Below are 17,948 nucleotides of genomic sequence, written 5' to 3' on the forward strand. Positions count from 1 at the left end.
CATTTTTTTCCCTCTGGTATCTTTGGTGCTTCCGGTTTTATGAAGAAGCCTTTTAACTATACAGTTTAGAAAATAAAATTAGTTTTCTTCACCTTACAAATTGACTCTCAGAAACCCCAACAGAACAGATGAGATTGAGGGTGGAGGGAACTTGGGGGTTTTCCAGCAGTCCCATTCTCTGAAGGATACCCTCTGGCGATTTGGGAATATCAGGGCCAGGAAATGCCTTTGAGGATTAGAGGCAAACATCTGTATTAGGTTTTATTCTCAGGTCAAAGAGCTGTGCGGAGCATTCTCCTAGGTATAAATATCCCCATTCATTCCTCCCGGACATGGGACCTAGATAGGGAAGTTCCCCCCGTCTTGGTCCTTGGCAATATTTGAAGAGGGAATCAGTTCACAGAGCTTATTGCTAGATCAAGGAGTACTATCCATCTCGGAAGGACCTCTGGTGGCACAGTGGGATAAGTGTTGGGCTCCTATCCTAACCACAAGGTCAGTAGTTCAAAACTGCCGGTCTCTCCTTGAGAGAAAGATGAGGTTGGCTAGTCCAGTAAGAAAAGATGTAAGTCTTGGAAACCATGTATGGAGGCATTGAGTCAGGATCTGCTAGCTCTATGGCAGTGGGTTTGGTTTGGGTTTTGGTCTATCCCAGAGTCAACCAGACCTGGTAAGGTATTCTGCCTGCTGTCCATCCCGGTGGACTGTTGCCTAAAGGAGCTGCCACCCACTGGGCCAACTGAGTGCTAGGCCACCACCAAGCTGCCAGCCTAGCTTGGGAGCAAATGCAGTAGAGAAGATGATGCTCATCAATTTCTGAAGAATACCAATTCCTTTTAAGGTAATGTGTCCCGCCTCTCTCAACCATATAAGGGCAGCTTAGGTGTAATAGCTTCTGCAAAACAAGCCCCACCCAGAACCAAGCTGGCTTTGACTTTGGCCTGGGCTTCCTGCCAAGGAAGGGCACCTGCCAGACAGGCTTAGGCCAGTCTGAGTGAGCTGGCCTTTTGGTGCTGACAATATCACAAAGGAGGAAAGGTTTGTTCAGCTCCACAGAACTACAGACTGATCTCCATAAGAGCTTGGCTGGAAGGAAGCTATTGAGGGCTCCAATACCTCATCCCCTAAGGGGAGATATTCCCTCTGACCAAGGCGATCTTGGGGTTGAAAGGATTCAGCAAGACTTATATTTTGTGATGAAACCACACGCTAGGCAAAATGCTTAAACAACCCCAGGTAGCGCCAAAGCCCCCACTTTCTTACAAAACAGAAGCGAGAGGCGATGGGGCGTATCCCGAAGAATTTTTGCCCCGCCCCATCAATCGTACTAGCCCACTCATTGGTGAATGGCGCGTTGGGGCGTGGTCTAACGCCAGGCCACGCCCCGGACGCACCTATACTAGGGGGCGGTTCTGTACGCGCCCGCCTAGTTACACGGGGACCCACGTCGGAGTGAGTCTGTGCGGAGAGATGAACGGGGCGCGGGACTGGTGTACCTTGGTGGACGTGCACCCCGAGACCCCGAGCGCGGTAAGAACGAGCGGCCGCACCCCCTCCTCATTGGGCAGTTCCGGCTTCGAATCCCGCCGGCCGGTGCCCGGCGCGGAGCTCGCTGCAGGCACTGTGCCCGGCCCGGTGCGGGGCCGCGGCGGGGGCGGTTCCGGGGAGTCGCGGGACGGAGACGTGGTTGCGGCTCGAGGGCTCGGACGCCCCCGCGCTTGCGGAGGCCGCTGCGGCTGCTGGCCGGGCCTCGGCGCCAGGGCGCGCCGGCGATAAGCCAGCCCTCGGGCGGCCGGCCCTGGGCGCGTTTCTGGCGCCGGCTGGGAGCGAGCTCTCAGGACGATCTCCGGATCTTTTGCCTCGGAGCGGGGGACTAGGCGTCCCTGGGGATCCTGGTTCCTGGTGGCCTCAGAGAACCCCCAAAGAACTTCGTGGTGCTTTGGGAGAATCAGTAACAAGAAAAGTTGGTAGAGTGAATTGCTGGGGCTTTTCCTGTTTGGACTCGAGGGTGGGAGACTTGGACGCGATGGGGCTCAAAATACGCAGATATTGGCCTCTGTCGTTCGCAGAGGACACTAGGGCTTCCTGCCTGGGCCGGCCCGGGGTCAGTCCCTGCTGCTCAGATTTCAACCCCATCCTCCCACTCCCGCCCGTTTCACCTTCTCCGTGTACGGATTGTACGCGGGACGGTTAATTGGTTTTGCTTGCGTCTTTAGCCTCCAGTGTGAGGAATGACGGGGATGAAAAAGGCAGGGAAGAGACAGACCACCTTACCCCCTCACTCCATGGCCTCCAGCTAGCTAGCCCATACTTTCCTGCTTACCCCAGCTACCCCAAGCCTTCCTTCCAGTCGATTTCGACTCACAGTGACCCTATAGGGCGGAGTAGAACTGCGCCGGGCTCCCCAGGCTGCCATTTCTTTCTCCTGGGGCGGGCTGGTGGGTTTGAACCGCCAACCTTTAGGTTGGCAGCCCAACGATTAACCCGCCGTGCCACTAGGACTCCGTCTTGGGAGGCAGAGGGTAAGCGTTTCCAGGCTCTTCTGGTGAACTTCGCCCAGAGTGGGCGTGTGCAGTTTCATCTATTTCCAAGCTTTCGTAGGGGGTAGTGAACCGCGAGCCACCTGTAGCCCTCCCTGTAGCCCCTCTGTGTAGCTTTTCCCCTGAACTTGCCGCAGCCTGCCCTGGAGGAAGCCCTAACTCAACTGCTTCAAGGAATATTTGTAGAATCGTGCTCTGTTCAGTTCGGGTTCAGCGCACAGATGATCTGTGTCCAGTTCCTTCTCCATTCCCGCCCAGGCTGTCGGTGTTTGTAGCACATCTCAGTGCTCGGGCATTCGGACTGCTCAGCTCCAGGCCCCCACCCCCGGGTTCTGGAGTGTACCTCATCCTTAGCTGTGGGGACTCTGAGGCGGTAGGGAAAAATCATCCCGCCCTGCTGTCAGACCCTGCGGGTCGGAACCGACCGTCAGCCAGGAGTTCAAGGCCTGGTGAGCTATGTGTTCTTGTTCGCAGTGTTTTGCAGTCATTGAAGCAAAGTCAAGAGCATGAGGTAAAGAGAGGCGCGGGTGTTTGGACTTGGTTTTGCTTGCTCGGCTGCACAGCTCCAGGAAGAAGTCTAAGACGGACGCACTGACAGTATGAGAATGTGTCAACACCCACTGCTGTCCCTGGAGGTTTCCCTTGGTCGAGCAGAAGAGCAGCGAGCAAGGAGCTCAGACTGTCTCCAGCCATGGATTAGTTTGAAGCCAATCTGATTAGCTTCAGAGAAAGATATAACCTTTTATGTTGTCTTTCTGCGATGGACGTGAGAGCTAGTTTACTCCAAATCTGGGAATGAAATAACTCATTGCCCCTAATTGACCTGTCACATTCCTGTGCTGTTAAGGAGGGCGAAGGGCCCTAAAGAAGCTTTGTCCTGGATTCCTCTCCTCTGAGCCAGCCTGCCAGTAGTTTATGGCTCAGGACTGTCCCGGAACCTGCTGTGTCACAGCATCGAATGAGTGCTTGGTGCGTGCTTCAAGTGCGTGAGCAAGTGGGTCAATGGACAGATGCTTCTTCTGGGGTGGGCGGTGTAGATAGTTGAGCTGACTGGAGTTCCTAATGGGAGTCAGGACCCTGGAATTCTGTGGATGTTCTACCACCAGCCAGGCCACCTCTTTATCACCTACGGATACGAAAGTAGACCTAATGCACGCTCAGGATTATTTTTATTGGAGGCAGATCTAGCAGGTACGAGAGACCAGGGCATTTCAATCTACACATCATAACCAACTCACGGCCCTGAAGTCAACTTAGCCCGAATGAGCACTACAGAGTGCTAAAATGAAACCAACACTCAGAATATATTGTAATGAGTGATTTTTGCAAAACTTTCCTTTCATTTATATATATGTATATGTGCACAGCTTACTGTTGTCGAATCGATTCCAACTCATAGCCACCCTTTCTGTTGGACCGGTAGGACTGCCCCCTGTGGGCTTCTGAGACTTAAACTGTATCATGGAGTTAGGAAACCTTGTCTTTCTCCTGCATGTGGGCACTTAATAGTCTGTGTGTTTCTTAGGGTCAGGATGTAACATGTGCTGATTTAAGTTCTTAAAAATTGCAAGTCACTGTAGTAAGTTACACCTCCAAGAAACCTCAGATTGCCTGTTTTGGGTGGCCATTCACAGCGTAAACTGATTTCCCAGTCAACAGTTCCTGCCTGTGTTTTCTTGTGTGACGTCAGTTGCAGCCCTCACGCTGTCACGGTGCTCCGTCCACTTCATTGCTCGGTGACCATTCCTGTCACCCTCCTTTTCCTGTCCCTCCTGCCTTCTGAGCTTTGACCTCCTGAGTCCATGCTGCCTTTTGATTTCACCTGGTTCATTGTTCCTGTGAGCACATGTCTCTGGTGGGCTTGCTCACCCGACAGGCTTGTCTATCAGTGGTTTAAAGTTGAGCTACAGACGGCTCGAAGGGCGTTTAAAATCGCTTTGATAAATTACTTAACCACTCGCTAAGTTACTCAATAATCAATAGTCTCTGTTTCCTCACCTGTGAAACAGGGCTAATAAGGGCCCCTTCTCCAGTTGTTGTGCAGGTAAGTGAGATCGTGCACCGGAAGCACCGGGCACCGTGCCTGGCACCTGGCAGACCACCACCTTTGTTGGAGTGTGCATTCCCTTGGGATGTCAGCTGTGGGTTTTCATTGGCTACTGCCTTGGACAAGCTTATTTTAGCCCACCACCCTCCGTGCCTTCTCCTCTCCCTCCAATACCCTAGCGAGGGGATGCAGGAAGAGTCTGGAAACTCCAGTGTGGTCAAAGCTCCCTCCTTCCCAGCATGTTGACATCGGTAGGTTCCCTGGCCTTTGCTGATCCTGGACCCTGGTCCAGTGGAGGGTCTTCAGGGTGGGGGGGAGCCCAAGGTGAGGGCCCACATCACTTCTGTTATTCCAAATCCAGCCGGAACTCGCCTTAGACAAGGTGATGCTCCGCGTTTTTCATTTTAGCACCCTTTTACCACCATCCAGCTCTGGCCTCAGCTCCTCCTCCTTCTCTTCCACTTCCTCCTCCTCCTCCTCCTCTGACCTCATGGCCAAAGCAGCTGTGCCCTTTGCTCTTCCCTGGAAGCAACCTTTCAGTGTCGCCCTTCCTTGGGTTAGTCACATTGTTTGTCCATCTCTCAGCCTTCCCTGTGGTGACTGGTCTCAGTCAGAGGGGCTCTCAGGATGCCTGGGGGGATTTGTGGTGACTTCATGAGCTGCAGGCTGAGCCCTTTTTCCTTCAGTACTTCAGAAACAGAATGACTTCAATGCCAAGTCTTTCCTGAGCCCCACTCTTTTTCCTTTTTAAACTTAAACCAGAGCTGTAATTGACTGTATTGTTTACCATGGTCCTTGTTTTATTTTTTTATATCTTAAATAGCATCTTCATTGAGATAGAATTCTTAGACAATCCGATTCAGTCATTTAAAGCATACGACTCAGTGGTTTTTAATACACGTGTACAGCTATGCAACTATCACACAGTCGGTTTCAGCACATTTTCAGCACCCCCAGAAAAGAAACCACACGTCCGTTCATAGTCACTCCCCATCCCCCAGGATCCCCCTTGACCCCCTTCCCACCTCTGCAGCCCTCAGCAGCCACCTATCTGCTTTCCATCCCCATAATTTTACCTGTTTGGGACATTTCATATAAATGGAACTATTCAAAAGGTGATCCGCTGTGACTGGTTTCTTTTGCTTCGATGTTTTTAAGGTTCATCCATTGTACTATAGAGCAGCACGTCATGTCTTTTATGGCAGAGTAATCCTTGTGTGGACACACCACCACAGATACATTCCTCTTGGATAGACGTTGGTGGACATTTGGGCAGTTTCTACTCTGGTCAGTACGAACAGTGCTGTCGTGAACGCCCGTGTACACACTTCTGTATGGACCCCTGCTTGCATTCCTCTCGGAGAGAGAAGCCTGGGAATGGAAGCGTGGGGTCAGAATATTTGCGTTTTAAAAGACTCATCTCTAGGAATGAAGGCATTGTAACATGGTGGAGGCCCTGGCTCTGGACACCTGGGTGGGGAGGAGCGCGGAGGAGCATTTCAAGTTTGGTGACTGTTCCACCCGTGAGACCTGCCCCAGTGTCAGCCTGTACTCGCCTCCACTGCAAACCGTTCCATCTCCTCCATCCTCTGCCAGGCTGCTACTTCCAGGAGCAAGACAGCCTACCAGGAATTTGGGGAATCCTGGGCCCTGGGGGAGGGAGAGGAGGATTTAAGAGAGGATCACCAGGCATTTGGCGCCCTATTTCTACGGGGTGGAGGGGGTGTGCACCTAGGCAGTTTCGGTTCTAGACACACATGCTTGGAGCGGGTGGGGACCAACTTCGCTGCCTGCTGGTAATTACTGGACGTGTCTTTGGGTCACAATGAGAAGTCTTGTGAAATACCTGAATTTCCCCAGGCATAAGGCTGTTTAGTTGGGTTTAGCTGATGGCAAGGGCAGGAAAGGAGAAGATAGGGGTCGAGTGGATGGATGGATGGATGGATGGATGGAGAAGAGGGAAGTGTTTTTTTTACTATATGGGACACAGAAATGACAAAAAATGAGATAGCGGCCAGAAAGGGCAGGATCTCCTGCACCAACCCGGTGAGGGAGGAGTCTTTAAGGGACTTGCCCCTGGTTCCCAGCTGGCTACGTGCTGGGTGGGATTCCTGAAGAGAGACTGGCGCAGGAAGGGGGGCCCCTTGAGAGTTGAAGGTTTAGGACTTACTCCTCCCCATCCAGACGCCCCGGGCTCCAGGGAAGAGAGGGGTGCCCACCGCTTCCCTGTTTGTCTTTTCAGCATCCAGTCAGCCCTCCATCGCCTCTGGGCAGATGGCCAGACACAAAGCAAACATCTGTTTGGTTGGTTGTTTGTGAGAAGGAATGAGAATGGTTCTCTGTGCGAACTCAAACAAAGGGGCATTTCTGGCTTGGGGAAGCCAAGATCGAGGCTTGGGAGACCTGTGAGCCGGCTGCGTTTGAAGGGGCCAAGTTGAGGGGCTGGCTCGGTGCTGGCCGGATGAGGCAGTCCGCAGAGGAGGCTTGGCCCCTCACGACCCCACCTGGCTCTCTTTTTCAACTTTTGTTTTCCTCCTGCTGGTTTCTGGAGAGTTGGTTTCCAGAGTGGGGAAACTGAGCGGGTTGTGGTAGCAGTGTCACAGGCCTTAGACCTGGGAGGGGTGGGTGGTTTCATACACCTTATCCCTGGGGTGGGGAGCAGGTGGGCACAAAGGGATGGGAGAGTGGGAGGGTAACGTGAATTCAGGGTACTGATCAACTTAGGGCAGTCTCCAAGTCCTTAATTTATCTCTTAGAAAGAACCTAGACTTCACCCGAGACACCATGCCCCCACCCCATGGTCCTAGCTTCCATCTAAACTTGGAGAATAAGAGCAGGGAAACCAAGGCCTTTCATCTTTTCCCAGAGGCCTGAGGTGAGACCCTCTGGGGGCTTCCTTTATCACCCTGATCGCTCCATCTCCCTATCTCTGCAGGCCCTCCACCCCCTGCCCACAGTGAGGTGTGAGTCACAGTCAGAGATTTGTTTGAACAGACAAGAGGAGCAGCCTGTAATCTGAGGTAGCTGGGCTTCTCCCCAAGAATGTTTATGAGGTTAGAGGCTACTTACCTTGTGATTAGCTCCTCCCCCCACCCCCCCCAGAGAAGGCCCCACTTCCCATCTTGCCCTTCTGTGAGTCCCTGGTGGAGACCTGCCTGCCAGATAGTCTTGGAACATCCCCAACGCCACCCCCTCCCTGGGCCTGCTCGTAGCCCTGGGGCCACTCCAGATCTAGAACTGCCCTGACTGCACCAGGCTGCGGGGTGGGGGTGGGGGGGGCTCTGGCTTTCTCCCTCCTGGGCTGTGGGCTGGGCCGGTGGAGCGAGCTCTGTGAGCTTGCAGACTGGATCCTCTGGAAGATCAAGGGCCCAAGGGAGCCTGAGTTACATACAGGGTATGTCTTCCACCTCTTGCGGTTCTTCCAGAACTGCCTGGAAAAGAATGGTGCCTCGCTTCTGTGCAACGATTTGTGGTTTGCAAAGCATTTGCAAACGATCCTAGCCTGCCAACGTCAGAAGAATAAGCCTGGGCCGGCGTTCTCCCTCTTTGACAGATAGAGAACTGAGGCGCCACAAGCTAACGAGGGGGGGGCGGGGGGACTGCTCGAGGAACTTATGGGTGTCAGTATGGACTCCACAAGCTAACGAGGGGGGGGCGGGGGGACTGCTCGAGGAACTTATGGGTGTCAGTATGGACTCCGAGCAGCCTCTGCACTCCAACTTCAGTGCTCTTTCTTTTGTTTGCTTTCTTGGTATGTATCTTATCATTGGTGTGCTGGAAAATGTTTTTGTAGTTCAGATTGCAGGCACTGGACATCTGTGGACCGAAAGCCTCCTTGGCTCCTCCCCTACATAGTGTGGCTGGTGTGTGTGGGCTCTGTGTTTTGTGGGTGAGTTGACTGCCAAGGGGTGCCATGTCGCTTGGTGGTTAGAAGCAGACTCAAGAGCATGTGACTTGGGTGTGAATCCTGGCGCCGCCCCTTACCAGCTGTGACACCCTGGGTTGGCTACCGAGCCTCTGTGCCGGCTTTCCTGCCTGTAGGATGGGGACGCTGGCCATGGTCCTCATACCTACCACAGAGTGTTGTGAGGACAGATGAGTTACATGTACAAAGCGCTGTGAACGAGGCCTTGGCACGGTAATTGCTCTACGTAGGAATTGGCAGTGACTAGTATGAACATGTGCGTACATCGTTAAATGAGCAAGAAGCCATATTTTGTCAGCTAATGTGTGACTTGCCTTTCACAGAGGTTTGTCATCAGTATAGCATTTCATGGTATACATGTCACCATCCTTTATTCATTTACCTATTTGAGATGAGTTACATTGTTTCCAGTTTGTAATGATGGTAAACAGTGTTGCTGGAGCTGTCTTAACAGAACACATGGCTTTGGGCAAATGTGCATGGGTTTTCATAGGACTGATTCCTAAAGGTGACATTACTAGGTAAAAGGGTTCATAGAGTTAACAGTTTTATTCATATTGCCAAATCGACTTCCAAAAGTACTTTTATAAATGTGTGCTCCAGCTGAGGATATGGAAGATTAGGTGACTTGCCGGCCTCCTGACTGATCCTGGGTACCACCAGGATCAGTTTGCCGTTGAGTTGGGCTTGGCGGAACTCTGGGCAGGATCTACAACAGGAGGAAGTCACAGTGGCTCTCCCATGATGCAAGAAGACTGGCGTGTATGGGGATGTGTAAAACACAGCAGTCACAGGGGCACCTGCTTCCCCAACACCCAGGCCCTCAAGCACAGCACTTCACCAGGACTTTTGAAATCCCAAGGGTCCCTTTCCGATCATATCCCTCCTCCTGCTCCACAGAAGTGATCAGTTTTTCTTTTTAAAATAATTTTCTTGGGGACTCATACAATTCCCATTATAATCCATATATCCATCCATTTGTACATTTGTTGCCATCATCATTCTCAAAACATTTGCCTTCTACTTTAGCCCTTAATATCGGCTGCTCATTTCCCCCCTCTCTCCCAGTTCTTATTATCATAATTTTACTACTGATGAAGAGAAACCCCAAAGAAAATATTGCTTAGTCTGGCAGAATTGGGATGTGTATATATGTATATATATATATATATATGTATGTATGTATATATATATATATATGATATTGTCTAGCGACCCTCCTGCCCCTGTGCATTGCTGAGACTATTGCTTTTAATGGAAGTAAAAAGCCTCATCTTTCTTCCATGGAGTGGCTGGTGATTTCAAACTGCTGACCTTGCGATTAGCAGCCAGTGAATAACCAATGCACCAGGAGTTCATCTACAGGAGAAAGACGAAAAATTCTACTCCCGTAAAGAATTGACTTGTGACCGTGAGTTTGGGTTTATTCCGTGGTATTATCCATATTCCGCAGCTTATTTTTCCTTTTTTAATTGCAAGTAATTTATATGTGTGTGTGTATAAAATTTTGAGAAGGCTTTTTCTCCTGATACTTTTTTTATGCTTTCCCTGGAATGACTTTGGACATCTTGTCCTGTGCTTATTGACATTTGTAGCTCGTCCTTGGAAAATGGATTCATTTATTTTATTTTTAATTTTGCTTCCTTCCCTTTTCTGCCCTTGCCCCCGTAACCTTTGAAGTCTGTTTCTTTGGGTATGGAAACCTTTTTTCTTTTTTTAAAAACTTCTGGGAAACCTTTTTTCTCGTGTCACAGTGACCTCATACGATATTCGTCTTTATGTGATGGACGGACTTTGCTCAGCATACGATCTTCTCCATCCACGGCAGGCATGCTTGGCAGTTTCATCCTCTTTAGTGCTGCCTGGTAGTCCACTGGGTGGGTGCTTTCTTACGTAACTTCACTTTGGAGGTTTATTCATGTTGATGATTAACTTCACTTTGGAGGTTTATTCATGTTGATGGTGTAGCTGTCCATTTACTTTTACAGCAGAATAATATAGCTCATTGTACTAATACCAGGGTAAGTTAAAACGTACTGCTACTGGGCTTCCAGGTCACACACGCAAGGGTTTCTTCCAAACAAAGCGAGTTGAAACTTCAGGTCCTTTTCTCCGGGTGGTCGTGAGATCTACACCCACCCTCACCAGTACTCTCTTGATGGTGGTGTCTTTTGGTAAACAAGAGTTTTAAGTGTTTTTTATTTTTGTTTTTAATTAAAAGAGTTTTAAGTTTTAATCTAGTCCAAGGTATTAATTCTTTTAAGGAGAGGATTCTTTGTGCCGTGTTTGTTTTTTAGCCAATGACAAGGTCATAAAGATGCTCTCCCATGTTTTTCTATAAACCGTTGCTGTATTGCATCGGCAATCTGCAGAAGACCCCTCTTTAAAGTGTTGAACAAAGATATCACTTTGAAGACTAAGGTGCACTTGACTCAAGGTACTGCGTTTTCTTTTTACAAAACTTTGTGTTGTTGAGAATATACACAACAAAGCAGACACCAACCAACTCCGTCATGGAGTTGTGCAGACATTCTCACCCCCTTACCATGCACTCCTGCCTCCTCGGTGCCGTCTAATGCTTCTCGTTGCTATTGCCACATTGATCCCATCCCGCATAGATAGCTCTTAAAAGAGCATAGAATATTCAAGGTAGATATTGTGTATTAGTTCGGCTAAACTCTTGTTTGGTTTTAAGAAGACTTTAGGGGATTTTGTTTGTTTGTTTGTTTACTGTCTAAAGGTTTTCTCTCACTGCCATCAAGTTAATGTTGACTCATAGGGCTCACTGTGGGTTTCTGAGACGGTAACTGTTTATGGGAGTAGAAAGCCCAGTCTTTTTCCCTTGGAGTTGTTGATGGTTTTGAACTGCCAACCATGCAGATCACAGTCCAATGTGGAACCACTACACCACTAGGGTTCCTCCAGACATTATCTACAGCGATGGTTTCAGGGCTTGATCCAGCCTCTAGCTGCAGCAATCCTGGAGTCCTTGAAGATTTGAAATTTTGGTCTACATGTTCCTCATTTTGATCAGGACTCTTCTATAGAATCTTTGATCAGCATGTTCATGAGATAAGTAGCCACATATTCTATATCCTCCTATTATTGATTCTCTTTTCTCTGCCGATTTAGGCAAATCAAGACCCATGTCAGTGCCTAGGACAGATGGTGCAGTGCCTAAGACCCCAGGCACTATGCAATAAACAGAGGTAGAACAGAGTACTAAACATATGATTAGGCCAATTAACTGGGATGCCTTTTTATTTGTTTGTTTTTGCTATTTTTAACATTTTGTGAATTAGATAAAGGTTTACAGGGCAGTGTAAACTCATCCATTGCGGGCTCCTAAATGTACCATCACCTATCCCGCATGCCCCCTGTTACCATCCCTCCTTTTCTAACCCCTGTGCTTGTCCTTGGATAAATGCTTCCCTTTTGAACTCAATGGTTGATTAGTCTAACATGGGGGTGAGTTTAGTTCCAGACCTGAAGGGTGCCTAAGGGCTTTCTCTCCCTTTTTTTTTTCCTTTATGTTTTTTTAAAATCATTTTCTTGGGGGCTTGTACAACTCTTATCACAATCCATACATATATACATACATTGTGTCAAGCACATTTGTGCATTTGTTGCCATCATCATTTTCAAAACATTTGCTTTCTACTTGAGCCCTTGATATCAGCTCCTCATTTTTTACCCTCCCTCCCCGCCCATCAGCCCTTGATAATTTATAAATTATTATTATTTTGTTATGTCTTACACTCTCTGAAGTCTGAAGTCCCTCCACCCACTTTTCTGTTGTCCGTCCTCAGGGAGGGGGTTATATGTAGATCCTTGTGATTGGTTCCCCTTTCTACCCCATCTTCCTGCCACCCTCCCGGTATCGCCCTCTCACCACTGATCCTGAAGGGTTCATCTGTCCTGGATTTCCTGTGTTTCCATTTCCTATCTGTACCAGTGTACATCCTCTGGTCTAGCCAGATTTATAAGGTAGAATTGGGATCATGATAATGGGGAGTGGCGAGGAAGCATTTAAGAACTAGAAGAAAGTTGTGTGTTTCATCGTTGCTACACTGCACCCTGACTAGCACGTCTCCTCCCTGAAAACCTGTAAAGGGATGTCCAGTTGCCTACAGATGGGCTTTGGGTCCCCACTCCACACTCCCCCTCATTCGTAATGATATGATTTCTTGTTCTTTGATGCCTGATCCCTTCGATACCTTGTGATCACACAGGCTGGTGTGCTTCTTCCATGTGGGCTTTGTTCCTTCAGAGCTAGGTGGCCGCTTTTTTACCTTCAAGCCTTTAAATCCCAGACCCTATATCTTTTGATAGCCGGGTACCATCAGCTTTCTTCACTACATTTGCTTATGCACCCATTTGTCTTCAGCAGTCGGGAAGTTGAACATCATGGAATGCCAGTTTAATAGAACCAAAGTGTTCTTCCATTGAGGGAGTACTTGAGTGGAGGCCCAATGTCCATCTGCTACCTTAATACTAAACCTATAAATACATTCACATCGATCTATTTCCCTATCATCATATATAAATATATTTACATATGTACATGCCTGTATTTAGACCTTTATAAATCCCCTTTGCCTCCTAGTTTCTTTTCTCTTTGTCCTTTTACTTTGTTCTTGTCCCACTATCATGCTCAGCCTTCATTTGGGTTTCAGTAATTCCTCTCAGTTACATTGCCCTTGATCAAGCCCTACCTGGCCTCCTACACCCTCCTCACATCACTTCCTTTCTTTTTGATGTCTTACATGTTCCTTCCCTGTTTGTTCCTCTTCTTTTTTTTTAATAAATCATTTTATTGGGGGCTCTTAAACAACTCTTATGACAATACATACATCGGTTGTATCAAGCATGTTTGTACATATATTACCAGTATAATTTTCAAAACATTTTCTTTCTACTTGAGCCCTTGGTATCAGCATCTTTGTTCTTTCCTTCTCACTCTCGTGAAAGCTTGATAAATGATAAATTATTATCATTTTCATATTTTACACTGTCAGTTGTCTCCCTTCACCCACATTTCTGTTGTTCATTGGGGGGGTGGTATTTATCATTTCAATCGGTTCCCCCTTTCTTTCTCTTTCCCCCCCACCCTTCCCCACCCTCATGGTATCGCTATTCCCATTACTGTTCCTGGGGAGTTTATCTGTCCTGGATTCTGTGTGTCGAGAGTTTCTATCTGTACCAGTGGACATGCTGTGGTCTAGCCAGACTTGTAAGGTAGAACTGGGGTCACAATAGTGAGTGGGGAGGAAGTATTAAAGAACTAGAGCAGTGGTTCTCAACCTAGGAGTCACGACCCCTTTGGGGGTTGAACGACCCTTTCCCAGGGCTCGCCTAAGACCATATTTCTGATGTTCTTAGGAACCAAGACACCTCTCCGCTATCTGTCTCCAGGCGAGTCCGCCCACATGCAGATGCGAGTACCCGGTGTGAAGACGGTTATCCATGCTACACCATGCTTTAAAAAAGACAACATTTCATTTGTCATTAGAAATAAATATTCACAATATAGAATTGCATATTGTTTTTGTGATAAATAACTATGCTTTCATGATGTTCAGTTTGTAACAATGAAAATACATCCTGCATATCAGATGTTCACATGACGATTCATAATAGTAGCAAATGACAGGAAGTAGCAGCGAAAATAATGTGATGGTTGTGGGTCACCACCACATGAGGCACTGTATGAAAGGGTCGCGGCACGAGGAAGTTGGAGAACCACTGGACACGCCCCTGGAGAAGGACATCGTGCTCGATAAAGTAGAGGGTCAACAACAAAGAGGGCCACCTCCCGGGAGATGACCTGGGGTAGAGCTGCCCACCATGGGCTCAGGCGTGATCCCAGTCCCAAGACAGCCCGGCCTGGGCGGCATCTCTACCTCTCGTACACAGCTTGCTGTGCCTGTAATCAGCCAGGTGATCATCGCATGCTTAGTTTTTACGAATCTGGCGAACTGCTTCCAGAGGGGCTGTATCTGAATGCCATCAGCAAGGGCTTTGTGATCTAGTTTGGTGACATCCTCAGCAGCGTTTGGGCTTGTCACTGTGTTTTCCTGCAGGCACTGAGAGGTGTGCCGCTGTGCCCGACTGAGTTTCCCTCAGAGTGACACGACAGCTTGTCATAGGACTGTGCCATGTGCTCCCACAGGGAGTGAGTGTGTGCCCCGCCTCTAGTGTGCTATTGATCTCCTCAGCACCTCCAAATGAGGCCATCCAGCTGCGACCTGACTGACAGGCTGAACCTCAACCGCTTCACTCGGAAGTCTCAGGTTGACAGCAGATTATGTAACTCCCGTCATGTGCTTCAATGGCAGGACCACCACAGTGCCTTTGTTAGAGAACAGTGGGGCACATTTGTGCGGCGCTATTTCTGGTTTTTCTATTCCCTCTTTTTCTTTTAAACCTTTTATTACGAGTCAGATGAAGGTTTACAGGCATCTGCTTTCCATTCAATAATTCATACACATGTTGTTTCATGTCATTGAATCCCCACAATGTAGCATCACTTATCCCACTTTCTCTCTGTGGATCCTGTTTCCATCCCTTCAGAACTTTGTCCTAGGGCCAAGGCTGCGCATTTGACCTCTACTGCTTGATGATTCTAAGGGGCGCCTATTCCCCTTATTGACCTGCCTGTAGTGTGGGGCAAATTGAGCCACATGGGGAGTTTATTTTCAAAGCTGCAGGGTGACTAAGGGTCATACTTTTGGGGGTTCTGACCAGTAAATCTGATGTGTGTGTGTGTGTGTGTGTGTGTGTGTGTGTTTTCTTTACAGTTTTTAGTTTTGTTCCACAGTTTTCTCCCATTCTCTCTCTCTCGGACCTTCTGCTGTGGTCGTGTTCAGAGCAGTTGGCAGTGGGAGCCAGGCAGCAGCGAGTTCTTCTGGTCTCGGGGTCTTGGAAGCTGAGGTTTCTGTGAACCATTATCCCATTGAAATACTTTTCCAAGCAACTTCTGTTTTCATCTCTCCATTCCTCTGGACCGAGAAGATCCATAGGCATACCTTAGATGTCCACTTAGGAACTTTTAAGACCTCCACCAAGTAGCATCTAGAGTACTGTGTTTGTGGACTGTGATGCCAGCTGACCTCAGGGTCCCGGAGTCTATGGTCCAGAGCCCCCAGGCCCAGCAGCTTGTTCCCGCAAGGTGTTTGGTTTTATCCAGGCAGCGTTCCTAACGTGGCTCTTTGTGTGCTCCATCCCACTGGTGGATTGAGTTGTAACAAATGTAACTACCATGCAGTGTCCTCTGTCAAACCTTTGTATCTTCATGGCGTCTCCTCTCAGCCGGCGCGCCTGTCCATGCAGCTGCTCGCAGGTCAGTGTGACTGCAGGGTTGGGTATAGAACAGTATTTAATGCTAGCACTACTCCTAGCGCCTCCTTTCCCTGCCCTCAACTACAGTGGGAAAGCCTTTTCTCCACTCTTTGTACTCGTGGTCTCACACAAGGGCTGCCCTGTTGTGCTTGACCAGTTTCACCCAGCGTCGTGCCAGGTTCGCCCATGGTAAGAGGTGGCTTATGGGGAGCTCGCGAATTCCTTGTTGCCGTCCCAGTGCTGCACGGTGGTCCCTTGTGTACATGCATCCTAGTTTGTTTATGTACTCACCTTCCGGGAAAGCGATGCCACCCCACTCCTCAGGGACTGTTGTCCTGGGTGCTTTTGAGTGGACTTGAACTCACAGTGCCCTCCTGTGGCCACGTGGAACCGGCTGCCCTTTGGGTTCCCTTGGGGGTAATCTTTGTGTCCTCTCCCCTTGGCTGATGAGCTCATCCAACTGAGTTCCTATCTTTGTAACTATGTAAATACGTATTAAATGCGGTCGAGTGATGCCACCTCACAGGGACCCTCTATGACAAAGCAGAACGGCTGTTGGCTTTCCTGGTCTCTCATCTTTATGGGAGCAGATGACCAGGGCTTGTCTTCTGCAGAGCTGCTGGTGGATTTGAACAGCTGACCTTTCGGTTAGAAGCCTACCACTTAACCACTGGGACACCTGGACTCCTTAAGTTAAGTGTTATGGCAAACCTTCCTTGATTAAGGAAGAGTGCTTATGTGTATGTTAAACAAAAAGCCTTTAAAGGGGCAGCTAAGAGTATTGTTTGGAAACAGACTCCTTGGCCAGTGGCTGAGATGTGCTTTGCCGTATGTTGAAGGGAAACCCAGCTCCAGGTGTGGCTTCCAGCAGGAAGGCATCCTACGAGAGAGACCGGGCAGCTCCGGGGTTAGGTCATTCAGACTCAGCTGCGTCACGAAGGAGCCAGAGCTCCTGAGTCCACCTTCCTCTTCTGCCATCGTCCGTCCGTCAGTCAGCCTAGTTTTCGAGCGAGGTTCACTTTGGGTCACCAGTTGGCTGCCGACGTTCCAGGGGGACATTCCAGCGGGACGGATGGTCTTTTGTCCTCAGCCGGCTTATGGTCACATCACATTGGCCAGAATTGAGCCACACACCGTTGCCTTCCCCGGTGGCTGGCAGAAGGATGGAATTACAGGATTCCTGAGGTCACAGAGGAGCTTAGCCCTGAGGAAAACTGTGCGGGTGTAGTGGACGTAGTTAGGCATGGGGCGACTGATAGCTTCGTGGGAGAAAAGCGTCCAGAAAGGTGACGTCCAGAGGAAGCCCTCCAGGACAGTCAGCCCCTCTGTCACAGTGGGTCCGTGTGACCGCAATCCGCTCCAAAGCGTCCACAGCCAACAACAATCCCTGAGGAATGGGCGGAACCTTGTTTCCTGAAAGATGAATGGATTTTTTAAAAGCTGTGTTTACAATAATGGGTGAGATGACTTTTCAAGGCCCCTTTCCAACCCAGCTGTCTTTGCTTGTTCAGTAGAGTGCCTGGGTTGGTGGAATAAACCAGGCCTGCTCTCTATTGCCTAATAGCGCCTTTGTTCTGACTGGGGGATGCCCCAGCCTTGCCCAGTGCCTCCAGGTACGGGGCTATGTTTTCACCAAGCACATGCTCGTGTCCTGGAGGAAAACACAAGGCAGGCACTTGGGCTATTTTGAAATCATTATCTTTTATAATATCCCCGTGGTGTATTCAGTTCCTACTCAAAAATACCTGCCTGTGTGAAAGGCCTGGGGCAGCGCACCTGCCCTCAGGGAGTTGGCGGGAGGGGTGAGTCCTCATGGAGCACAAGGAACCTAGCTGCCAGGGCCCCTGAAGCTCAGGGAGATTTTAAGGAGGGCAAGAGGCGTTTCCCACTGGATGCCAGGAAGCATTGTGGAAGATATGACATTTGAACGGACTCTTGAGACTTACAGGTGTCCCAGGTGAACAGGGGGGTGGGGGGGAGGGCAGGAGGCTATTTACAGCAAAGGAAATGATGGGCGCCAAGGCCCAGGGGGTGAGGCTGCACGGGCCGCACTGGAAGTGGGGTGCTGCCGCGGGAGCAAGAGTTGGGGTCCATC

The 17,948-nt window shown here is 49.3% G+C and overlaps 1 protein-coding gene across 2 annotated transcripts in view; it reads left to right on the top strand.

The window, feature by feature from the left end:
* The first annotated feature begins 1,400 nt into the window (after nucleotides 1–1,400).
* The window catches only part of TUFT1 (tuftelin 1), a 40,456-nt gene continuing 23,908 nt past the window's right edge, over nucleotides 1,401–17,948 (top strand). The window contains exon 1 of one of the 2 annotated variants that reach the window (XM_075562107.1): nucleotides 1,401–1,530. In XM_075562107.1, the coding sequence (XP_075418222.1) occupies nucleotides 1,471–1,530 (60 nt within the window). In that variant the 5' untranslated portion in view covers nucleotides 1,401–1,470. The remainder of the gene's footprint in view (nucleotides 1,531–17,948) is intronic. The other variant, XM_075562096.1, reaches the window with a different exon arrangement.

The sequence above is a fragment of the Tenrec ecaudatus genome, chromosome 1 (genome assembly GCF_050624435.1).
Source record: "Tenrec ecaudatus isolate mTenEca1 chromosome 1, mTenEca1.hap1, whole genome shotgun sequence".
Lineage (NCBI taxonomy): Eukaryota > Metazoa > Chordata > Mammalia > Afrosoricida > Tenrecidae > Tenrec > Tenrec ecaudatus.